Source organism: Vitis riparia, chromosome 10, assembly GCF_004353265.1.
Source record: "Vitis riparia cultivar Riparia Gloire de Montpellier isolate 1030 chromosome 10, EGFV_Vit.rip_1.0, whole genome shotgun sequence".
NCBI lineage: Eukaryota > Viridiplantae > Streptophyta > Magnoliopsida > Vitales > Vitaceae > Vitis > Vitis riparia.
In genome coordinates this window covers 12,987,237-13,014,267 of record NC_048440.1, presented here as the reverse complement: position 1 = coordinate 13,014,267, position 27,031 = coordinate 12,987,237, and the positions used below count along the sequence as shown (strand labels likewise).

Below are 27,031 nucleotides of genomic sequence, written 5' to 3'. Positions count from 1 at the left end.
ACCATCTTTGTCTCTCATCATCGTTTGCATCTTTCGCTCTCTTGTTAGTGTTACTTGTTATTGCAAACTTTCTTCTATCCAGATCTTCTCCTATCGTTACAAACTCTCGCATCCCTTTAACTATCTTTGTCTCCTTACTATTGCATCCCTCTAACTATCTTCGTCTCCTTTTTATTTGCATCTCTCTAACTATCTTCGTTTCTACTATCGTCATAAACTTTACTCATCTTGATCAACTTAACCTTTTTTTCATTTTAAGCGTCAAAATTGGTTATATCATCACCTAACTTCTGTTTCTCCTCATCTTCTGTCTCCAATATTACTCTCCTTCCTTGTCACAACTTTCCTCTAATCTTTATTCATCTATTTAATTGATTTTATCTTTATTTACAGTTAGAAGTTTAGTTATCTAGTTTGACATTCATAAAATGATTTTGAAGTTTAGTAATCTAGTTTGACCTTCATAAAATGATTTCCTTTCAAAACGAAGCTATACTCATCCAAAGTTAGATTTTACTTTTTCAACAACTTAACCAATTTGACTTTTCATACGACCTCACACATCTAATAGTTTAGATTCACCCATTTTTTTTCTCATCATTTGTTAATTCATACAAACCTCACAAACTTTTAATTTTCTCATTTTCATTTGACTTGATATCATCCTTTCAACAATTCTAATTTGAAGAAGGCTTCTTACAAACTTCAATCACCCGACCTTTCATGATATGGTGGATAACAAAGGTACTTTTCTCTTTCTTTTACTATTTAACATAATTCTATAAATAACAAAAAAAAGTTACTATTTCAAATTTTAGTTATTATTAGTGTTTTTTTAAAGGATATCCGCATCACCATTCTATTTATTATTTTATAAATATAATAATAAAATTGATATGTCAAAATTTGGTCATTATCTTCTAATAAAGAGATACACATCTCCATTTATTTAATTCATTAAAATATTTATTTTTATTTTCATGTTATGGCCCAAAAATAAAATTATTTCACATTATTTTTTTTTCTTCATATTCCCCTACCCCCAATTTTTACATATGTAAAGTTTAGTGCATACAATATTTCTAACTAATTTCGTAGAATAGTACTAGAATAATTGATAAGTAATTAGAGAGAAGTCTGATAAGGCATCATTGACTGATTCCATAAATTCATTTGGACATCAACATGCTCTCTAACGAAGAATTACCACAACATTGTTATACACAACCCCATCTAGGGCATTCAATTTACATAAATCTATAATCAATGTTACAACTCATATATGAAGCTTTGTTTTAATCGATTTTGGCAGAACCCACAATCAATCGGTCAGGGCCGAGGAGGAACATCTACAAACGAGTCGATCCAACATTTTCTCCACCCCAAGAAATAAAGCAATATTTGTGAAACAATCTGAAGGTGATGTGAACAAGAACGCATCTCCCATAGCGGTCTCCGTCTTCTATCAGAATCAACACCCAGCACAACCATGTGAAGGTGATATGATTATCTCCATTCTCAGGTACCCGATCAGAGGTTGCAGTCATTCTCCTCATGACTCTCGTATGACTTCTTCAGATAATATTATCGATCAGGAAAAGCAACAAAAAGATACAAACCAACATATAACGGTTGCAATACTCATAATAAGGGAAGTAGGCTTAGGAAATAGAATTCTAACAGTGTGCGCATGATGTAATATCTTTTAATCTCTGTTTTTAAGATGTCTAACTATGGTAAAATCTTGAGATGGAGGTGGCAGCTCTCATCACTGATGTGGGCTGTGGGCTCTCCATTTATCCAGAAATATACCTAGTTAGCGTGGGCTTTCAACGTCTAGCTCAAAGGTGGCAACTTCTAACCTATAATTGAGATTAAAATGGGACAAATTCTCAATACTAGATGCAATGGAAAACATGAGAATATACCCTTCCAGTTATTATAAACCATAGATTAGTGGAACCGTGTAGGTGCATGTTGTAAAATTTTTATGATTTTTGTTTATATTAGAAGTTGAACAGTTGAGGTGGTGTAATGAGAAACAATGTAAATTTTATATGATTTTCGTTTGTATTAGAAGTTGAACATGCTATAATGAGAAACAAGTTACAATTTTTATGATTTTCTAGTACATGTCACAGACATTTACAGAATTTGCTGATAGAAGTTCGGGACACTTATGACCTATTTGGTTGTTGTTTTCAAGAATTGTTTTCTATTTTTGGAAATAAAAAACACTAAAAACGAATTTGGGGAAGAGGGTGTGTTTTTATTTTTTTGTGTTTCTTGTGTTGTCAAAAATCATTTTTTTGAAAACAATAAAAAGATGTTTTTATTATTATTTCACTGTTCAAAGAACATATTATTCTCCGTGTTTTTTTACTATTCAAAAAAAAATTTATTTAAGAAAATTATAAGTGGTGTAAAAATTTCAAAATAGAATAATCTTTTTAATTTAAATGAATTGTGTATATAAAAATTATTTATATATTTATAATATCAAGTTAATTGAAGAAAATATTTTATTAATTAAAAATAAACAACTTTCAAACATATTTTTCTATTTTATTTATTCTAAAAAAAACTTTTTTATTAACTCGATATGTTCTTTTTGTTTTTTTAGAATAAAAACAGTTTTTCTAGTTTTTAAATACAATTTTTTTAAGCACCAAAAACCATTCTGAAAACAATTTTTTAAAACAGTTTTCAAAAACAACAATTGCTCTTAGCATGTGGCATACCCAATTTTTAAAACTTATGATTATCATTTAAATTTAATCCAGAAAGAAAAATAAATTACGAATATTCAACTTTTTAATAACATAAATAAATGAGTATTCATGTTGAATTCAAATTATGCATGTAAAACTCTTTATATACATTTTTTAAAACATGGTAACTTATGTTTCGTTCATCAATCTTAGGACATGTTTGACTTTTTTTTTAGAAAATATTTTTTTTAAAAAAAAACATTATATGTTGATATACATGGATGAAGAATTTTACAAAATTCAAAATCACCAGATTTGTTCAATTGATTAAATAAAAAAATCATTTAAAAAATAATAAAAATATAAAAAAAAAATTATTTGAAAAGACAAGCACTACAACGGGCTCTGGCCAAGCAATAAAATTTTTTTAAGGGAAAACTTTTGCTTTCACTTTGTATTTTGGCTTGATGAATTATTATATGTTCTATAAGTATTTTCAAAAATATTTCTAAAAAGTAGTTTTTATTAATAATTTTTTAAAAATTGTTGTATGATATTTCATAAAATAAAAATTGTTTGAGAATTTGAAATATTTTTATTCTATTTTTTATGTTTTTAAATATATTTTAAAAATAAATTTTATTTATAGTGTTTTATTTTTAATATACTTTACCTTAAAATTTTGTATATTAAATTATTCTTTGAAAAGGAATTCAATGTATATTCTCTAATTCAATAATGTTTAATTTAATGAACTCTTCTTATGACCTTAAAATTTTGCCATTCAAAGACTTTTATTTGACCCAACCTCGTCATTCCCATGGGTCCAATTTGAGGAGGAGTTCCTATACAAACTTCGATGACACATTTTTTCATGTCAAGCATGATATTATAACGGCTATGTTGGGTTTCATAAAATAGCAAAAAAAGAAAAGAAAAAATATATTAAAAAAAATAATATTCGTATGCTTAATTGTATTGAGAAAATATAAAAGATAAAAAATAAGTTTGAAATAATTCATAAAAATAATTTAATGATTTTGGATTTTTCTTCGTTTTTTCTTTAATTTATTCAACTTTCCTTCTTTAATTTTTTTCCTTAATGATATGTCACAAATCACAATATGATAATTATCATTTAATAGAGAGATAAGCATAAGATTTATCTTTATCTCTTATTTGATTATGATTATCTAATATCTTATTTACATTTAGATTTCATTCGTGATAGTTCTTATTTTTGTTTTAGTAGAAAGCTTATGTTAAAACTAAAGTCATGAGGTAATATTGATATTATAAAAGTTTTAGAATATAAGAAAGATTACTTCTTATTATCAATATTTTAAACATTTAGGTCTAATTTGAAATAGTTTTTTTATTTTTTTTTATTAGAAAGCTAAAGTCATAATTTTTTTTAAAAAAATAGATACTATAGAAGTTTTACTAAATATGAAAGGTTTTTTTATGAGTTAAAATAAAGTTTTTGTACAAAATTTCCTTTCTTGACTTCTCTTTTAAGCTTTGTTTTAAGTGATTAATTCTATGAATAAAAATAGCCAACAAGTATAGAAGCTCTTATTGAGTTTTAAAAAAAGTTTTTACCTCTTAGAAGCATAATCAAACAAGGTCTTATTCACTTTCAATTATAAAATGATCATCTTTTCCTACATAACACCTTAGTCCGTTCCATCGCTACTTTCATTATCGATGGCATCTTCACCTCTTGTTATATTCTATTCAATTAGTGTAACTTGTTACTACAAATTTTCATCTATCTATATCTCCTTCCTATCACTACAATCTCTATGCATCCCTCTAACTATCTTCGTCTCCTTACTCCTTGCTATTGTTATAAGCTTTACTCATCTTGATCAACTCCACATTTTTTCATTTTAAGTTTCAAAAATCAGTTATATCATCACTTAACATTTGTTCTTCCTCATTATCTATTTCTTGTATCACTTTCCTTCCTCATCACAAATTTTTTCTAATCTCTATCCATTTATTCAAATAATTTTATCCTTCTCTATTGTTGGAAGTTTAGTTATCTTAATCTTTAGAAAGTGATTTTTTTTTTATCCAAAACAAAGTTATACTCACTCAAACTTCCAATTTGACTTTCCACTTGACCTCCGGTTTAGATTTGACCACCTTCTATTTCTTTCTTATTATTCGCTAATTCAATTATTTAGCATAATTCTATAAATAATAAAAAAGTTACTATTTCAAATTTAGTTATTACTGGTGTTTTTTAAGGATATCTGCATCACCATTCAATTTACAATTTTATAAATATAATAATAAAATAGATACGTCAAAATTTGGTTATAATCTTCTAGTAAAGATTTACACATCTCCATTTATTTATTCATTAAAATATTTATTTTATGCTCATGTGAAGGCCCATTGACATTCACCTTTGATCTTATACTAAACTTCATTTGAATGACGCAATATGGCTTGAAAATAAAATTATTTGACATATCCACAAATATAAATGAAAAATAATAATTTTTTCATATTTCTCGCCACTAATTTTTACTTATGTAAGGTTGAATGCATACCATATCTGACTAATTTCGTGGAATACTAGTAGAATAATTGATAAGTAATTAGAGAGCAGTGTGACAAGGCACCATTGACCGGTTCTATAAATTCATTTAGACATCAACATGCTCTCCAATGAAGAATTACCACAACATTTTCATATATAGCCCCTCCATTACATAAATTTATAATTAATATTACAACTCATATATGAAGCTTTATTTTAATTGGTTTTGGTAGGACCCACAAACCATTTGAGGATATATGAAGCTTTATTTTATTGATTTTGGCAGGACCCACAAACCAATTGGGGATATATGAAGCTTTATTTATTGATTTTGGCAGGACCCACAAACCAATTGGGGCGGACTGAGGAGGCACGTCTACAGATGAGTCAATCCAATATTTACTCCACCCCAAGAAATAAAGCAATATTTGCAAAACAATATGATGATGTGGATAAGAACACTACTCCTATGGTGGTCTCAATCATCTATTTGGTGAAGGTGACTTGGTTATCTCCATTCCCCTCATAACTTCCTTATGGCTTCTTTGCAAAACAATATTGAATCCACCAATTAAATCAAAATAAAAAAGTTATAATAGTAAAATCTTTCCTTTTCCCATCACAACAACACATTTGTTTCGTTGGAAGAGTGTGTGAATTGTATTTGAGTGAAAATGACAAGAGATGTCAATCCCTTGGAAAAGGTTAGACACCTGTTGTAGGTTTATATCATTTCTTCTTTTGCCTCGTGAGTTTGTGGGAAAGCGTGCAAGTGGGAGCCTTGTGCACAAGGCGCTTGGATTTTAGACCTCCATTCTCTCAGCTTGTGTAAGATGGGTGAAGGGAGTTTTGAACTTAACTAGCGGACAACCATTTTACAAAGGTGAGATACAATGCTTTGTATCTTAGATGTGGTTCTCTTCTCCACTAGAGTTTTGAGGAGTGCGGATTTACTTTAATAATAGTGTGCTTTATTCACTTTAATTCAATAAATACCCCTATTTTAATTTTTTTTATTTCTTGTTTAATTGGTTTTGAACTTAATTAAGATGTTTAAGATTAATATTTTAGGCGTTCATTTTTTTATCGGGGTTCATCTTTAAGGAGGGTATTGAAGGATAATATTTTATTATCTCAATCACTTTAATTTAAATATCTTGTTCTAATTTTGTTTGTTTTTTATTTGGTTAGTTTCGAACGTGGTTAAATCCTTTAAGATTAATTTCTTAAGCCTCTCAAAATCAACATATTTCTCTTTGGTTAAACCTGGAATCATTAAGAATGTTAAAGATAACAACTATAGGGGCAAAATCATTATCAAACAAATGAAAAAAAAAGAGTCTACGTATTGTAACAAGTTTAAGACTAATTGAGGCTTCACAATTTAATGCAGCGGACATTTCTCTCACCAATCCTAGAACTAATTTATAACCTTCATTTTAATCGGTTTATGGCATCCTCACTCTCCATCGAAACCAACGCAGTAGGGAGAAGTGTCGCATGAGTAGATCCGGCCTTTGCAACTCATTTACCCGATGGCTCGCTCATGGCCTCCTGGTTGAGTTGAGAGACAAACACTACCACTCAGACTAGGGAACAAAAAATTCAAAACAACCTGCAACAGTGCAATACTTGCAAAAACGTGTAGAGTGAGAAGTGCTTTGGCAAAGTATGAGTGCCCTGCATGGCCATGGCCTCTTCTATCTGCTTTTGAGATGCCTTGATATGGGTGGTGACTTTAGGCAGGTTTTTGAGACTCTGACTACTGATGGCGGGCTCTCCATTAATGGGGAATATATGTAGGATTAAAGCAAAAGACAATGAGATTAATATACAAAACCGTCGACCACAGCTCCGATATAAAACAATGAAATTCAGATAGAAAGTATCAAGACCAATTTGTACATATGGCATCATCCAATTAGTGGTACTTTATCGGTTTATATTAAACAAATACATTTCATTATTGTAATTGAACCTTATAATTAGAGTGTATTTGAGAGTGATTTTAGAAAATATTTTTAACAATTTTAATACTTGAATAATAAAAAATTTCAAGTGTTAAAAAATTAAAAGTGTTTTCTAAAATTACTATCAAACAGGTTCTTAATTAATTTATTTACTAATATGATTTATATAATTTGACAAAAAACTTTAAGCGCCCTTAAAATCGACTAATATGATATTGTTTTAAGTAAACCACTTCTTTTTCCCATACCTTATTTAATATTCACATTATTACTATTATTATTATTATTAGACAACTTGAAATGTTTTCGACTTATTTTCTATATTTTAAATATTTTTTTAAAATAAATTTATATGTAACACTTTATTTCAATATTTTGTATTTTTTTCTAATATTTTTTAAAACAATCTTCATAAAACAAGTTTTTTTTATATAGAAAATATCCTCTTTTTTTTTTTTAAGAATAAAGTTTTTTTTGTGATTACAAAATATGTTTTGCAGTTTTTATTAAAATAAGTATACTCAATTCTTAATTAAAAAATGTCTATTTGGATATAAATGATAGTAATTTTTGCATAAGAAATAAGTAATGATTTTAAAAACTATTTAAAAAATCCATATCTCAAATTTTAAAATTTCTAAAAATGAATTTTAAATATATAAAGTAAATTTATATTTTTTGTATAAGATATTCTACTTTTATATAAAAAATTCTAATTGAAATTTTTAAAAATTAAAAATTTTATTTTTAATAAATCATTTTAAAATCTAAATCATCATTTTTTATATTATAATTCCACACCATTACAATTGCCTGGTCTGGTCAGCAAAGGATCTTGCGTTTTCTGGGCCGAGACATGGGCCTCAGTTTGAGCCGGACCGCACATAGATGGAATAGCCCACAACGATAGGCCCAGAGTAGGAACGGTTGATTTGCAACTTTATGAATATGGACTTTGACTAGGCCTGTGGACCCGTAGAATTCATTCAACATATTTTAACTCTTGGATATAAAAATTAAATAATTTAAAAATACATAATTTCCTAATTAATTTTAATTATATTTTATTTTATTTTATTCATTTTAAATTTTCTAAAGTATAATCAAACAGAGGAAAATCATTTTCTTTAATTTTTTTCTTTCTTTCTTAATACCTTTTGAGAATAAAACATTTACAATTTAAATGTTTTTTAGTTCTTTATACAATTATTTAAAATTTTGTCTCGCAATTCCAATATATTGTTTTCAATTCTTTTTTTTTTGTGAATAATATTTTGAGTACCTATTTTAGGTTTACAATTTAAATTTTATTCATTTATGACATGCAATTTTTATATTTATTTAATGTAATAAATTTTTGTATTTATTTAATATAATAAAAAATAATTATAAATTATTTATTCACTTTCTATTACAAAAAAGATTTATCTTTTCTCATATATATAAATATATATGGATAATATTTATACTATTCAATTGCAAACTTTACTTATTCAATTAGTCTCTTCCTTCAACACAAAATTCTCTCTAGTCTCAATCAATCTATTCAATCTTATTTTGCCTCCTTAGTGTCACATGATGCACAAATAACCCTTCCCATTGGCTTATATAGAAGGTGGGAAGCTTTTGGAAACTCCTAGAGCCATCTATAATAAGCCATTGGTGGAAAGAGTGTGGAAGCTTTTAAAGATAGCCAGAGATGTTCACACATCTCTACACTATCATGGAAGGCATGAGAAAAGTCTAAGGCTTTTAGAAAATTCCATAAGTCTCTTGTATATTTTTGTACATAGGCTTATACATAGAATTGTGTACAATGTTCTAGAATATTCATGAGTTGTAAGGAATCATCCAAGGTTCCATAAAGTTCCATTGGTGCCTATAAATAAGTAAGGACGTCATTTGGCTAAAACACCAAGCAAGTTCCAAAGCACTAGTAAAGTTTCCTTTGAGCAATAAAAGTTTCCATTCTTCAAGAGTTGTCTACTACGCCTTCTAAAACTTTCAAGTCGTAAGCATCTTAGCCTAATAAACTAAGCATTGGGAGAGTAAGACCGACTTAGCAAGTCAAGTGTCTTGACTTGTCTAAGTGTCGCACGAGCTTAGGAAAAGACTAAGTCCGTGACAGTTGATATCAGAGCACGTTTACGAATAGGGCATAGAGAAGGAAGCATGTTGAGCTCCAATGTGAATGAGGCTAGTGAGCAAACCTGTGGGAGGGAGACCGAGGCTACTACACGAGGCAATGGTAGAAGGATAAGTCTCATAATGCCTTAGCCAAGGCTATCCAAGATGGAGCTAGCCATGGCGGACACTCGAGAAGGTGTGGACTTGATCGAGCAAGACATGGAAAAGGGCTTAGAGGATCTAAGTGAGCATATCTAGGACCTTCATGAGGGTGTGCTTGTCTCACAAGTTTAGCCAATGTCACACGAGGAGTTTATGTCTTTCCAAAACAAAGTCATGAGAATATTGATTAGGATGGAGTCAAGGGTAGAGGCCTTGGTTGCACGCATGGAAGCCCTAGACTAGGAGGTTCGACAAGAGTTGGTCATCTATAAGACCGTAGTGTCAGTACAGGTCATGGCCACTCATGAGACACCAAGAGTGGAGGTGCCCAAGCCACACACGTTCAATGGCAAGAGGGATGCTAAGGAGCTGGATAACTTCTTGTGGCATAAGGAGAGGTACTTTAAGGTTATCACACTAACGGATGAAGCCACTAAGGTACACACTACAACTATTTACCTCATTAATAATGCTACTCTATGATGGCATCGAAGGTTTTTCGAAAAGGGACGTGCACCATAGACACATGGGATGTCTTTAAGCGAGATATTAAAAAACAATTCTAACTTGAGGATGTGGCTTACCTGACAAGGAAAAATATGAAGCGTCTAAAGCACACGGGTTCGATCCATGAGTACATCAAGGAATTCTCTACATTAATGCTTGAGATTCCTAACATGTTTGAGGAGAAACTATTATTCAATTTCATAGGCAATCTACAAAGTTGGCTGAGCAATAGTTGAAGACACGTGGTGTCTAAGACCTAACCACAGCCATGGCGGTAGCAGAGTCCTTGGTGGAATACAAAATAAGAGACTCTTCCAAGCCTAAGCCATAGTCCAAGGGTAATCATGGTAAAAGTGGGGAAGACAAGGGGTCAAGGGGTTATACTCTTAAAGAAGGATAAGTAAGGCCCCTGGTGGCAAGGATGACAAGGGCAAGGATAAACAAAAGGAGTTCACGCCTAGGACCAATTATTTCCTACCTCCCTACGGCGCATCGGTCTTATTTCAAAGAAAGCATGATGGGTCCCTAAGGATGGGCATTAACCATCGGGCACTCAACAAGGTGACAATAAAGAACAAGTACCCTATTCTGCTCATCGTTGACTTATTTGATCAACTTGGTAGGGCAAGATACTTCACAAAGCTAGACTTGTGATCAGGCTACTACTAAGTAAAGATTGTGAAGGAGAACGAGCCAAAGACTACATGTGTGACCAGGTACAGCTCATATGAATTCTTAGTGATGCCCTTCGGTCTCACCAATGCACTAGCAATGTTCTGCACACTCATGAATAAGATCTTCAATCCATATCTAGACAAGTTTGTGGTGGTATACTTGGATGACATAACTATCTACAATAGCACCTTGAAGAAACACATAGGACACCTAAGGAAGGTCTTCAAGATCCTAAGGCAGAACGAGTTATATGTAAAGAAGGAGAAATGTTCATTTGCTAAGGAAGAGGTGAGCTTCTTAAGGCATCACATCAAGGATGGCAAGCAGATGATAAATGACAACAAGGTGAAGACCACCCAAGAAAATCCACCAACTAATGTACCTAAACTAAGGTTTTTCCTTAGCTTGGTTAACTACTACCAACGATTCATCAAGGGTTACTCTACAAAGGTAGCTCCACTCACCGATATTCTCAAGAAGTAAAAGGCATGGGAATGAGATGAAAGGTGTCAGCAAGACTTTGAGGATCTAAAGAAGAATGTGATTAAGGAGCTAGTGTTGGCACTACCCGAGCATATTAAGGTATTTAAGGTACACATGGATGCCTCGGACTTCGCTATTAGGGCAATTCTAATGCAAAATAGGCATCTGATAGCCTTTGAAAGTTGCAAACTCAATGACACAAAGAGGCGTTACACGATACAAGAAAAGAAAATCACTGCCATTATCCATTGCTTGCACACCTGAAGACACTATCTTCTAAGGTCTCACTTCATAGTGAAGACCAACAATGTTGTCACTAGCTACTTTCAAACATAAAAGAATCTAAGCCCTAAGCAAGCTAGGTGATAAGACTTCCTATCGAGTTCGAATAAACATTGGAGTGTAAATCAGGAAATGTTAATCATGTAGTCGATGCCCTAAGTCGTAAGGTAAAGCTAGCTTCCATGATTAGTCAGCCCTAAGAAGATATGGTGGATCTTCTAAGGGAAGGGTTGCAGCACGATCCAATGGTTAAAAACCTCATTGTCTGAGCTCATGAAGGAAAGACTAAGCGGTTTTGGGTGAAGGACGACCTACTATACACTAAGGGTAAATGGCTCTACGTGCTTAAGTGGGGGAATATAAGAAAAAATCTTATCAAGGAATGCCATAACACCAAGTGGGTTGGGCACCCTAGGCAACGACACACAATGGAACTACTTAAGTCAGCTTACTACTGGCCTCAGATGTGGGATAAAGTTGAGGCCTATGTGAGGACTTGTCTTGTGTGTCAACAAGACAAAGTAAAGCAACTATAGCTTAGAGGCCTGTTGGAGCCACTACCCATAGTGAAGTATCCATGGGAGAGCATCACTATGGACTTTATCATTGGGCTACCTAATTCGGAGGGTTATGGCTCGATCATAGTGGTAGTGGACATGTTCTCTAAGTACGTTACCTTCATAACAACCCCTACAAACTTCATCGCAGAAGAAATGACAAGGTTATTCTTGAAACATGTGGTCAAGTATTAGGAGTTATCTAAGTATATCATTAGTGATCGTGACCCACAATTCATAGGGAAAATTTAAATAAAGCTCTTCAAGCTTATTAGATCGAAGCTTCGCTTTCTCTATAAGCTTTCACCCACAAACGGATGGACAAACCAAAAGAATGAACTTCTTACTAGAGTTATACTTAAGATACTTTGTGAGTGCCAACCAAAAGGATTGGGCTAAGTTGCTAGATGTGGTCCAATTCTCATACAACTTGCAAATGAGTGAGACAACCAATAAGAGCCTATTTGAGCTAACCATGGGGCAGCAACCATTGAGTCCTCACACGTTAGTGATAGGGTATACAAGGAGAAGTCCAACGGCTTTCAAGTTAGCTGAAGAATGGCGTGAGCAAGCTAACATAGCACGCTCATACTTTGATAAGGCCGCTAAGAAGATGAAGAAGTGGGCTGACATGAAGCAATGCCACATGAAATACAAGGTTAGAGACACAATGTTTGTCAAGTTCTTTCCTCAACAATTCAAGTTGCTAAGGCAAGTACATAAGGGCCTTGTGAGGAGGTATGAAGGACCCTTCCCCATACTTGGGAAAGTCGACAAAGTGTCCTACAAAGTTTAGTTGCTACCAAGGTTAAAGATTCATCATGTCTTCCATGTGAGTTACTTGAAACTATATTACGAAAGCAAAGATAATCCAAGTCGAGGAATGTTTAAGAGGGCACCTACAATGGTTGTGACCTATGATAAGGAGGTAGAGTACACCATAGCAGACTGAGTCATAAGGAGACAAGGCATGTCTCCAGCTATGGAGTACTTGGTAAAATAGAAGGGACTACTAGAGAGCGAGGCTAGCTGGGAGCCAAATTGAGTGATTTCGGGCGGAAGGTGCGATGAGGATATCTATATCTTAGGTAGGGGTAAGTGTCACATGATGCACAAATAACCCTCCCCATGGACTTATGTAGGAGGTGGGAAGCTTTTGGAGACTCTTGGAGCCATCTACACTAAGTCATTAGTAGGAAGAGCATGAAAACTTCTAGAGATGCCTAGAGATGTCCACATATCCTTACACTATGATGGAAGGCATGAGAGGAGTCCAAGCAAGTGAGTTCCAAAGCACTTGCAAAGCTTCCTTTGAACAATAAAAGTTTTCACTCTTCAAGAGTTGCCTACTACACCTTCTAAAGCTTCCAAGTCGTAAGCATCTTAGTCCAGCAAGCTAAGCATCGAGAGAATAAAACTAACTTAGTAAGATCAAGCATCTTGACTTGTCTAAGTGTTACACGAGCTTAGAAAAATACTAAGTCTGTGACATTAGTCTGTCCTTGTTGTAACCTTCATCATCAATTTAACCTTCTTTTTCTTGTAAACTTTCACTAGATTTAACCTTTCATTTTTTGTGAACTTTTGAGATTAAAACATTTAAGTACTAGCCACATTATCACTTATTTCCCTTGCCATTCTCATTCTTTGGCTTTAAAATAAAAAATGGGTGACTATTTTCAAGTACCCGTCCAAGAATGACAATGAAATAAGTTTTTTCGATTGCTCCTAATAGAATGTTGAATGCTTAAACGAGTTAAAATTGGATTTAAGAAATTTTCCTTTGAAACTTGAGTGGGGTTGAACCAATTTGGTATTGCCTTATACTCTTATTATTATATAATTAAATAAAAAATAATTTAATTTTTTCATTTCTCATTTTTTTAATGTATATAAAATAAAAAATTTAGTTCTCATCAAAATGGATTATATAATTTATATTATTTATTTATTCATAATTTAAATTTATTTTTAATATAATTATTTTTTAAAAATTTAAAACTTGTAAAAATTAAACTTGACGACACGTTTTACATTGAAAATTTCCCTACTTGTCTCCCCTCTCTTTAGTTTCTTTTAAATGGGGATAAGAATTGATTTAAACAATTTAGGTGAGGTACGAATAGGTGTGAGTTGTCTTGAACTTGGCCTATTATCATCTCTACCAACCATCTTTATTCAACATCATGGTTTCTTTTATCAAGTTTCTCCATTTTTGTTCAACATCATGATTTCTTTCATCACTTTTCTTTGTTGTCACAAAATTCTTCTCGTCTTTGTCAATCAATTCAATCTTACCACTTTTTGTTATTGTGAATTCCTTTACTTACCCCCTAATCATGGAGAATCAAATATCCCATTTTACCCTTATCAATCCTAATCGATTCACGTTTCTCTTATTATAGACTCCCCATTAACTTCATCTATTATTTGATTGCACTCCAATCCATCATGGAGAGCCCATACATCGAATATTACCTTTATACAACTCGAAACTCCCATTTTGTTTTAATTTTTATTCTTCTTAGTAACTTGAACATTTCGTTTAAAAATTTAAAGAATTAAGCCTAAGGTTTTAAAGTAAAACATATATTCATTCATTTTTAGAAACTTAAGATCACTTTTAAACTAACATATATAGGTATGAATGAAAGACATTTGAAAATGCACAAAAAAAGTTTTATCCTCAATGCACCCATGAAATTCATCTTACATTTGTTTCTAAACATATTGAGTCTTCAAAGATACATTTCTTTTTGTTATCATCAAAACATTAAATGGAGGAATCATTGGGCTAATAATATTACTTGTTGAATATATATTTATAATCACCTTTACCATATATTTAAATGATAAATAATAGGAAATTTTTACATTTAATATATGGTAAAAACTTTTTTTTTAACATTCGATAAAGCAAATGGTAAAATAATGCAGTAAATTAAAGGGAGGGAAAAATAGTATTATTTAATTTAGATTGGATTAGATGTGACACTTCCCAAGTGTGGGACTAGAATTAGAGTCATGTTCCTATGATTGATGCATTGAATTTATTTAAGGGTTAAAATAAATATTTTGATGCAAATGGAAGGAGAAAAGAGGTTTTTCAGAGAAAAATAAAACAAAATGGGAAATACGTGTGGACAAGGAAGGAGGGGTATGAATGCATGATACTCGATAGTGACAAAAAATATGCAGCAAAAAAGGTGGTGGGGTGTGGTGTGGTGAATATCGTGTTTCACATGCCGATAATTTAATGCCAATACCTTTTGTCTTTAGGTTTGTTTTGTGTGGATTTCGCGTTCAAGTCATTAAAAACGGTACCGCTGGTGAGGTGCGGTGCGGTGCGGTGTGGCTCTTCCTACCATATGATATTTGATATTTCATTCACATGTGGCATATATATAGAAGCATCCCGTCTTTACCCTTCCTTCATCCCCATTCATTTCTCTTCCTGCACTCCAAATATTCAAGCAATTAACACAAGGTTTCAGCCCTTCAAGGATCAAAGATGAAGAGCAGGAACTGCAATTTGGAACTAAGCCTTCTTCCCTCCACTGCTTACCGTCACAAAATGATGTAATATAGTCTCTTCTTTCTGGGTTTCTTTATCTTTTACCTATTCATATATGCACATAGAGCCCCGGAGACAGTACTTCACTGCCTCGGACACAAGGGTTGATAGTTTGTATATATGCACTTCTTTTGTCCTGATTTGTTTGGTTTTTGTGTTGGGAACTGAAGGATGGAGATGGGAAGAGGAAGCCCACAAGAGCAGCAGCAGCAGCAACAGCAGCAGCTGACCATTTTCTATGACGGGAGGGTTTGCGTATGTGAAGTTACAGAGCTTCAGGTATGCACATACGGGTCTGGGTCTGGGTCTGGGTCTGGGTCTGGGTCTTGTCTTCCAGGGGCTATTCATGAACCCTGCAGATCAAGTCTTCTTGTGGGCTGTTGTACCATTTGGATATATGTATGAAGTAACTCCCGAGTTCGACTCAGTATATCATTAGGGAATTCAATTTCAATGCTATGCCATTTGTCGTATGGGCAAAAGTACTCTTTGTCATATATGACTTATTAATTAGGACAGAAGCTTCTTTCTATTAATTATGATAAGTTTGTTAGTATATTGCAGGCTAGAGCCATAATACTGACTGCAAGTAGAGAAGTGGAGACGAAAACCCCAACTGCCTCAGACGTGACCATGGTCTCGCCATCTCTGCAATCCCAGCTGTACAGCCCTACTGGCCTTTCAATGAAGAGATCGCTGCGAAGCTTCCTCCAGAAGCGAAAAAATAGGATTGAAGCCACCTCCCCATACGGTCATTAGTCTCTTCTCAGATATTACTATCCAACGACTTTGATTCAGTGGAGAGACGACTCATCTTGTACAATTTCCTCCCATTCAAAGCACATGTAAATTATGAACCAGGGTTTCCAATGGGAAAATTTGTACCTTCTTAATTAAAAATACCCTTTGATTCCTTAGTCTTTACATTTCACCTACCTTAATTGTGCTTGTTATTAAGAGGATGTTTGCAAAATCAATTTCATCACTTAATATGATTTTTTAATTTAATTTAAGTGGTTAAAGGGATTAAATATTATTAATAAAATAATTTAATAGCATAATTTAAATTTAAAAATAATTTTAAGTCATGTTAAATCAAAATAACCAATATCTTAATTTTATTGTTTTTTTTTTTTTTTTTGTCTTATTTATTCAAGTCTTGTATGTCTTCTATTTATATTCACAACTTCACTCTATCACTTATTTTTTATTGTAAATATTTTATACTGCTTCTAATATTTTTAAACATCATGTCATTCTTATATTTGGCTTATAAAAAGAACAGAAAAATAAAATGAAAAACATACTGTATTTCAGTGTTCAATATTTATTTAAAATAAAATTTATTGAAAAAAATTAAAAAAGAAAATGAAATCTATCACAGGTTATTATTATTTGAAAATTGTTTAATAATTTATAATTTAACAAGAAATAAAACTTGTTATTACTTTATTAATAATATTCATGATTATTTAAATTTTATAAATAAAATAGTATATTCTATTTCTAAATATAGAAAAATAATTTGCATATTAAATATTATATTAAATAATGCATATTTAGTACTATTTTACATTATGTTTTAAAGAACCATAAATTTAACTTTTTTTTAATCAAAATTATTTATTTTACAAAATAAGTAGCACAAAAAAATTTTAAAAATGGAAAAAGTTTGATAACAAACCTAAATGTATTATTCATAAGATATGTATATTATATATTTTATTGAGGATCGATTGTTATTTTTCATATATAGAGAATATAAAAAAGAAAAAAAATAATATACCTCACTATTTATCTTATTTTATATTTAATTAAAAATGAAATATGATATAAATAATGAGATTTTGTATTATATTGTCATTCAAACATGCGATAAGATATATTATCTCATCTTTTAATCTATTTTATGATATATTCAAGCAACCAAACATGGCCTTAATATGAATGTTCCACAAAAAAAAAAAAATATTATTACTCAAAATTAATAAAAATAAAAATTAATTAAAACTAATGGGGATGAATAGTTAATTTGATAATTTAGAAAAAAAAAATTAAAAGCTCGTTTGGTAACGATTTTAAGAAGCGTTTTTAATATTTTTAATACTTAAAAATTTTCATTATTCAAGTGTTAAAAATGTTATAAACGTTCTTTAAAATCACTACAAACGCACTCTAAATTAATTGACTAAATAAGTTTAATACATAAAGTAAAAGTCAAATATATTTCAAAGATAATTTAACTTAAAATTAATTTAAATAATTAAATAACAATAATTAAATTTGAAAAAATACCCTTTGAAACAATATAAATTTTAAGGTTTTTAAGAAAACAATTAAGTAAAAGATAATAAATATTACAAAAAATTATTTTATCATGTTTGCTTTACTATGTAAAATTCGAAAGAAAAAAAATCAAATATAAAGAAATTAATTTAAAAAATGATACAATTTCAAGTAATTTAATCTTTATATAGAAAAGAAAAAAAATTTTAAAATTTTTTTTTGCCTAATTTTCTATCATTCGAACATTTTTCCTCATTCTTTTTTAAGAACAAACACAGGGTAAATCACTTCCAATACATTTCTTTGCAAAGTTGCCTTCCTCCTTACTTCAGTATGAATATAAACATCATTTTAATTTTTGGGCTTTTTAGGCTTCTATCAATAATCAGATTCAAAGTTTGTTCGGTAGGCACCGATGACTTAGAATTTTCTGAACATATTTAGGTGAGTTGTTGCATCAAAAGGAGCGGGGCCTCATCCAAACAGTCTCTCCCACCGTTCCACGTTTATGTTATGAGCAGAGATTTTTACGACACTTTTACAACAGAAACATTGAACCAGTAGAGGAAATTAAAGGGAAAAACATCATCTCCGGCGGTGGGGGGCCAACTGATCTTGTTCGAGTAACTAAAGACAAGGCCCAAAAAGTCACAAGTGTCCCATTTTTGGCATCTTCCAAGATCTTTCCTAGGAAATTTGTACATAGTTCTAACCTTCTAGGCAATTCCTTTGCTCCTCTTCTAATTCCACCATCTCTAATGTCCGTTCCGTGGGTGATATTGTTCGAAGTTTCTCAGCGCCGAAGGTGGTGTTTTTCTAGGCATAAAAGTCAATGATTTTGAGCCATAATGTGGTGATTCACTGAACCACACTGCAGACCTTATAAAAAATAATTATTATAAAAAATATTTGGGCCGCAGAAAACGTAAGGCAATTGCATAGCAAATTCAGGGCAACATGCTCGGGAAAGTAGCCATGACTTGTAATAATTTTAAAAAAATTAGGGTGGATATCGGTTCCGTGCTTATCAAACTTGTAATCTAGATTGCTAAAACTATGCAATGAAATCTAAGAGTTTGTTTGGAAATCATTTTTTACAACAGTTTGTTGTTATCCAAAACAAAAAATTCAGAAAATATATTTAATAACTAAAACCTTGTTTTTTTTAAACAAAAAATATGGTGTTTGTAGATAACATTTTTTAGTTGTTTACTTGTTTTTGCTTATTTTTTTTAGAGTCAATTATACGGAGAATAAAACATTAAATATAAAAATTACTTTTAAAATATGTTTAAAAATATTAAAAATAAATTAAAAACATTTTAAGTTTTCAAACAGACTTTTGTTTTATAAAAATAAAAATAAAAAAATTTCAAAAATCGTTCTCAAAAACTATTTTTAAGAATTGTTTTTTAAAACAATTGTTAAACATGCCCTAAATCATTAAATAATAATACAAAACAAATAGAACCGAAGTATAAAACAACGAATTTAAAATATAAAAAAATAATATCAAAATACAAAATAATAGAACATAAGTTAATACAAAATAATGAAATTAAACTACACATATAATATATTGTGGTTGGATCTGTATTTTAATTGATACTGATGTGATATATAGCGGGCCTTAATAATTTTTTGGGAATTTTTTTAAAAAAATAATATTATTATTTTCGTGAAAAATTTCGTTATTTTGCATAAATCCATGACTTGTTGTCAACGTTGGAGCCAATATTTTCGTATAGAATAATGTCTAAAAGAATGTGATGAAGGTAACAAAATGCATTTATTTCATTGTGTGATATGGACCGAAAGAAGAAGTGCAACCTTTTCTTAGTCATAATAATTTCCCACAATTTCAACTTATCAAACGCACCACGTTTACCTTTTGTTTTAAGATAAAAAAATTAAAAAAAAAACGTGGGGCACATAGATTTGTTTTATTCAAATAACATAATCCAAAGACTTACTATTAAATTAAAATAATTGGCTTATTCTGAATTATAATGATGTCTAATAAAGCTAAATACTTATTATTTAATTACTCAAATTAATTTCATAATTTATAATAATTTTAATATGGAGATGTTTAACCAATAAATTTATTGATTAAGATTAATGAAATTAAATATTAATTAAAATTAATAAGTTAAATATACAATAATTTAAAAATATGTTAATTTTAAGTGATAAATATTAAGTTTTATCAAATATTTTAATATTAAATGGATGTTTAGTGAACCAGTTTAATAACTTAAAGTGATTTAATAACTTAATTTAAGTCATTAAATAAATTAAGTATATTTAATAAAATAACTTAATAATATAGTTTAAAGTAAAAAAACAACTTTAAGTAATAAGTAAAAATAATTAATTTTTCTTAATTCCACATCTGTATTTTATCTTTTTATCTTTGTTTGTCGTAATTACCTCCGTGATCTCTTTTACTACTCCACGACCTTCATTGTTACTCGACCTTTTTTTACCTTAATTATAATTTATAAAGATAAATATGTTAATTTGATGATTTCAAACAAATTTTAAATTAAGTATATCAAACAACCTTAATACATAAAACAAAAATTAAATAATAAATTTTAAATCAATAATTTAAGTATAATTAACTTAAAGTCAACTTAAGTCATTAAGTAATAAGTATTAAATAAAAATATTAAATTTTACTAAACATCCTCAAAATAATTAATTTATTTTAAATCCTAAATCTTTTTTACTTATTACCTACATCTCTTTTAAACTCATGACTCTTCCCTCATCTTTTATTATAAATATTATGTAATTATTTAATATATATATATATATATTTATTTTATATATATATATATATATATATATAATACTTTTAACAAACAAATTCATTCATTAAAATAATGAATGTAAATATTAATTATAAATTATAATTAATAAGAGTAAATATGTCAATTTGATAATTATAAAAAATAAATTATTTTATCAAACAATTTTAATGAAATAATGAGTTTTAAATCAATAAATTAACTAATAAATATTAATTTTTATGAAACAATTTGATGTATTTTTCTAATTCAATGGTGACTCTATTTTCACAAGTGGCTTCACCAATACTAAAATCCAAAATAAGTAAATAAATAAACAAAATAACCAAATTTGTTTGAAATTTGAATTAAAATTAATACAAAAGTGATCATTAATTTTAGAATTTTAGATGAAAGTTAAAAATGTCTTAAAACCAAAAAGATGATAATAAGACCTTAGGCTTGAATAATGGCAAGCCTCTATATAAGAAAAGGGTTGGCACAAAATGTATTGAGAATTTGTATAAATTGCTTTGTCATTGTGGCATGAAATGATGGGTAGTGACATGAGGCTAAAAGCAGAGGATAAGCTTGATTGGAATTTCTTTTTGGGCCCTTATCTTCCCCAGCTTGGTCCGTGTGTTGATTTGGGTTGGCTATCTCATTTCATAAAAAGGAAGACAACAATTTTGTTCCTACTTGGAAACAATGCATTTGAAGACAAAACAAAAAAGTTGAATTCAAATTATTAAAATACAATCTTTTCAAGGAATAAAATTATGAACAGGAAGGGATTTTGTACAATTTGAAGATAAGGTTCAGGTCTTCAGGAAGATCAAAATTGTATGAAGACTAGGGTTTTGGAAGGGAGGAAACAAAAAACAAATAAAAGGAAGATTGCCAACAACCAAACAGAGCATTAGCAGAGCAGGGAAACTGGTTTAATGTGTGCCACTGCCACAATGCAATTTCTACAACTTCAAAGCATGCCCAGATAATATTCAGCAAACCATCCTGGCTTGGAGGAGCTATACAGTATACACAGAAAAAGCAGAAATAGCCATTTATAGAGTACCATTCATTGTCATTACAAAAGCTTAAATTCTTCTAAATACTTTTCCATCCAATGAATCTGGGATGAAGTTATTCTAATGGCAAAGGCCCTTGACACCTAACCTTTCATCACAATCAGTTCCCAACAAGGAGCATTACCATCTTATAACCTTGGCTTAGGCAGAATGTGAGGAGTGTCCCAGTCAGTCATGATGTGGTTGCGGGTAATCTCTTTAAGGGAGCGGCAACCACTTAATGCCATGGTTAGCTCAAACTCATCACGAAGCATTTGAAGTGCTTTTCTGACACCAGCCTCACCATCAGCAGCCAATGAGTACACCACTGGCCTTCCAATCTGAAATTAAGACAAGAGGGGATCGGACTAGTGAAGATTTTCTGACAATAATTTTATTTTACTTTGAATTTTTGACATATGTTTCAGATTTTTTTCACTGTCTTCCATTTTGGAAAAGAGAAACAGAAGAAAATATGAGATTGGAGCACTAGAAATCATCTGAGAGGCCACTAGAAGTCAATTCTTTCTTATATTTACTACCATGCATGAGCCATTTATGATTTACTTACAAATATGCCAGAGGCTCCAAGAGCCAAAGCCTTGAAGACATCTGTCCCACGCCGCACCCCACCATCAAGAAAAACAGGAATACGGCCTTGGGTGGCTTTGACAACCTGTTGGTTACCACAATGGAACCATTGTTAGAATAGCATGAGATACATTTTCAGACAAATGCATATTTAATAGAAACTTCCAGGATAGAGGCAAGTTAAAAACGAAGCAATCACAGTCCACTTGGAGAATGATCAAGACTAAAGGAATTCTTTGAGCAAATATCATCAGAGCATGAAGCCGGTAGTAATTGAAAAATCTCACAAGGAATAAGGAAATGATATGGATGAAACAGGAATGAGCATGAATTTGGGAAAGAAATCCATGTCCGATAAAATTACAAACATGTGAATAACAGAATTAAACACAGGAGATTTGGTCTACTTTGGTTTTATATGAAGATAATAATCATGTCAAGAATTTTTTGAAACATAGAGAGAATTTTATTATGATGGTGCCTGTGATTAGAAATCCACCATAATCATGCATGCAGCAAGTAAACATACCTCTTCTAGAGCCATAATGGTTGCAGGGACATAATCAAGTTGGCGAGCTCCATGATTGGAGACAATGATTCCTGCTGCTCCAACATTTACTGCTATCCTTGCTGCAAAGTTAGCACAAAAACTGGGTTACATGCTTAGATCATTTAACTGCTGATAAAACAAAATTAGAACATAATAGGTCTCTCTGATGGGTTCTGCAGTGCTGTTTTGCTTACCATCCTCAGCAGTGAGTACACCCTTCACCAGAATCGGCAATTTAGTAATTGTCTGAAGCCACTTGACATCCTGTCCAAATATCCAAGTTGAGTTTTCAAAATCTTACTTCTGTGCATAGTTCAAGAAATCTTAAGATAGAAAAAGCAATCTCTACCTTCCAGCTAAGAGACCGGTCAATTTGGCCAGCAACATATGAAGCTAGTCCAGAGTCATCGGCCTGCAATATCAGCACCACAAACATATCATGAAATAACAATAACATAAGTGGAACAATCGGTCTAAAACTAATAATGTTTATTCCTTGCTAACCTTATCCATCTTGCCAAGATCTAATCCCTCAAAGTTCTTCAATGTCAAAAATGGTGGCAAAGTAAATCTGTAGGATAACTCATTAGTAAAACTTCTTATGGAGAGCAAACTAACTGCCCATAATTAGATGTGCATATTACCTCAAGCTAAGATTGATTTGATAAATTAATTGGGTATCAAGAGGCCTTATAATCAAATATTTCAAATTATTGTATGATTCCCTGATTCCAAATAATTATTTTAGTTATTCACCTGTTCTTGATATCAGCTTCCCTGCGGCCAAGTCTTGGAGTATCCACAGTAAGGGCAATTGCCTTGAAGCCAGCCCTCTCAGCCCTCCTCACAAGTTGTGCAACCACATGCCTGTCTTTGTAAACCTGAATGATATGTAAAGGAACCACCGATCAGAGATATTTCTGAAATGACAAATACACCTAAGCAATAGTAACAAAATTCGGGATTAAGGAGATAATTCAAACCCTTGAATGATGTGGAACTTGGGACTTAGTCAACAATTCAAACTTACATAGAGCTGGAAAAATCGAATGCCGGGGCCGGTTGAAGCCACCTCTTCAACACTGGAAGTAGCCCATGAGGACAAGGTCTGAAACAAAGCATTGCACACAATTAAACAAGGCAGAGACAGAATATTGTTAATGCTTACAAGAGCTGAAAACTATGCCAGAAAATCACCATATTGGTTTGCACATGAATGCTAATTCTACACATTCAACCGTACAATAATATAAAAATTAAAATCAATTAAGAGAAAAAGGCAAAGTAAAATGGTTAGATATCTAACCATGATTGTCCCAGCTGCTGATGCTGCTCTTGCAGTTGCATACTCACCTGCATAAGAATTAAATTTGTGGGCTCAAGTTGCATTTCTTCATGTTTCATAGAGTTGAACTAATTTCAAAAATGAAAGACTAAATGAACTATCCATTAACCTTTGTATGTGATAATTGAGCTCCTTGAAATCATCCTACTTACCTATTTGAGGCAAACATCACCTGTAACCATTTTTTTTTTTTTTCTCCTATTGAAATTTTTGCAATTATAGACGATGGATACTACACTCCTTCCAAGTGGTCAGTGGTTCCTAGGAGGTACAAGGGTAATCTTTTCCAAAATAACTCTTGGTTGGTAACTCGAAGAGTTGCAAAAAGAAAAAGGTAATTGCAGGGAATAGGAGCCATCAATTCTGCAATGACCTTTTATACATCTCAAATAAAAGCGGGCAGTACCTACTTTTTCCACTTGTGACGGCAACAGTGACTTCCAAGGTAATTTTCATACTAAAGTGATTTTAGAACATTCAATCAAACTGCACACTAAATTCTATTTGTCCCAATGGCCATTACCTTTCTTCCTTAAATTCATTTTTGCACAACATCACAACCACCTCACCCTCCCTGCTCACCCAACAATCATCATGCATAATTACATGTATTTATATGCATACACATGTATGTCTGAATATACGAATATTTTGGTTCACTCACAAGCATACATACATACATACACACATACACACATACACAAATACACGTGTGTGTGTGTGTGTGTGTGTGTGTGTGTGTGTACATTTATACAAGTGAATGAGCGTGAATGAGCGTGCACATGTGTGCAGGTGTGTGTTTGTTTGATTATGTACACATATATGCTTAACAATGCTTGTACATTTGTAGACGTGTATGCATCCATAGCATGTAAGTACCAACTCCAAATATAACATATGCATCAGTTCATTGAAAGAGAGGACAAGCTCTAAGAAAAGGAGCATATACCTTCAGGGTGAGCCATTTTCTGCATGGCTGTAGGAGCAATCATGATGGGCATTGAAATCTTGAAGCCCAAGACAGTTGTGGTCATGTCAATCTTGCTTACATCAATGAGAATTCGAGGTCGAAACCTATGTATTCAATCAAAAGACGGATTTTAGAGAACAGAAGCACTAAGCCTGAAATAGTGATGGTGACATCACAGAAAATAACCTGCTGCAAAAAATGGAGAGCATAGAGATGACTCCATAAGGAGAATCAAACCAAAAGAACAACTTTTGGGGAAATTGCAAATAGCAAGTGAAGAACTTACAGAATCCTTGAGAAAGCATTTCGGTTTTCTCTAAGAGTCCATTGATCCTCAGCACCAGATGCATAGTAGTCAAAAACCATCTTAGGCAATTTTGCCTTAGCAATGGCCTCATACTCAGTAACATTGGTTATCTCTGTGTCTGCCATTATTTAGTTCTTCTGTTCCCAAACAATTCTGTAAGAAGATTTAGAATTACTAAATTACATTTAGATCCGGGCATTACAAACAAAATACACAAAGCAGAAAAGCTAAGGTACAACATCAGTTCAAAGTATGCAAAATCTAGAAGAAAATAAAGAAGGGAACTCCACCAGAAGAAAAAGTAGAAACAAACTCCACTTCGATCCTAACAAACATACAAGCAGCCAAAAAAGCAACTCTGAGACAAATACTGCAGATTTCATCCCACCAACTATTTACTAAACCAAAAATACAGGGTCCAAAGTGCCCGTGACTGCACTCCTAAAATCACCACTTCAATGATAGTCTCTAGGGAAAAATATTTTCACAGTAAATATTTTCATTTCATTTCCTCTGCAAGATTCATCATTCCAGCAACCACGAACAGGATTCCCCTGTTTTTCCTTCTTCTAATTCCGGAGGATGTGAGGCTCACTTTATATTCAACATCCACAAATCCTTACATTAGATTCAAATACTACCCACTTTACGAACACTACTGAGTCTACGAGATGATGATTTGCTAAAAAGCTCGTGATCTTAGAAATCATAATTGTTTTTGGGTTTCTAAACAGAATATATTTAGATTAAATTCTGGATTCATGCAACCAAACCAAGCTAAAACCCAAAAGACCGTAAACTAGAATAAACTCACTCCCAAGTCCTGATTAAAACCTACTTGGGAATTAACACAAGTAAACAGTCTTCAATCAAACCCAACTGAAACCCAATAACACAGACACAGACAAAAATCAAATTTTTCATTCAAACCCATTTCTGTACATGGAATGAAGAACCCAGACACATGAATTTGATCAAACCCAGATGAACAATACAAAAGCAGACATCAAACAGTAATGACCAAGAACAATAACAATCTGAGATTGAACAAGAGTAAGAACCAGAACAGACCTTGGCCTCCTCTACAGAGAAGGAGATTGCATGAAAGAGGATGAGCTGAAGATAGTGGTGGAGGTAGGCTGAAAACTCTTAATTATTCAAGTACAATACACGAAAACAAACAAACGCAGCAATTAAAAAAAGGGGTGAATGAGGACAAAAAGGATAGGGAACAAATGAGGGAGATGGGAAGTTGTGTGGATTAGTTTTTCAAGGTGGGCATTTCATATGGAACCGCATCCCCTCATGAAAATTGTAGAGTCGTTCTCTAATTTTCTCATCCACTGACGTCCTTCATGTGTAGGAGAGAGCCTCCAGTACATTGCATTGTCATCAGGGGTCTGTTGTGCGTGGGCTCGTAGCCCATCATATTCCCAATGATGACGTCGGGTGCTCATTCTTCCACAATTTTCCAGGAATTTGTGGCAACCATTTTTCTTGGAAGCAGATAAACTTATC

The 27,031-nt window shown here is 31.8% G+C and overlaps 2 protein-coding genes across 2 annotated transcripts; one reads left to right on the top strand and one right to left on the bottom strand.

Annotated features, from left to right (window-relative positions):
* Positions 1–15,448: 15,448 nt before the first annotated feature.
* On the top strand, positions 15,449–16,526 carry LOC117924126 (protein TIFY 5A-like). The gene is made up of 3 exons (XM_034842697.1): positions 15,449–15,607; positions 15,773–15,881; positions 16,167–16,526. The coding sequence occupies exons 1-3, from the start codon at positions 15,540–15,542 to the stop codon at positions 16,359–16,361; spliced, it is 372 nt and encodes a 123-aa protein (XP_034698588.1). The 5' UTR covers positions 15,449–15,539; the 3' UTR covers positions 16,362–16,526.
* Positions 16,527–21,620: 5,094 nt separating this feature from the next.
* On the bottom strand, positions 21,621–26,809 carry LOC117924142 ((S)-2-hydroxy-acid oxidase GLO1-like). Its single transcript, XM_034842714.1, has 12 exons — positions 26,585–26,809; positions 25,493–25,666; positions 25,186–25,310; positions 24,198–24,244; positions 23,922–23,999; positions 23,648–23,772; positions 23,396–23,462; positions 23,241–23,303; positions 23,086–23,155; positions 22,871–22,971; positions 22,322–22,426; positions 21,621–22,091 (listed from the first exon to the last, which is right to left on the bottom strand). Exons 2-12 carry the CDS (start codon positions 25,636–25,638, stop codon positions 21,900–21,902), a joined length of 1,119 nt encoding a protein of 372 aa, XP_034698605.1. The 5' UTR covers positions 25,639–25,666; positions 26,585–26,809; the 3' UTR covers positions 21,621–21,899.
* Between the last annotated feature and the right edge of the window lie 222 nt (positions 26,810–27,031).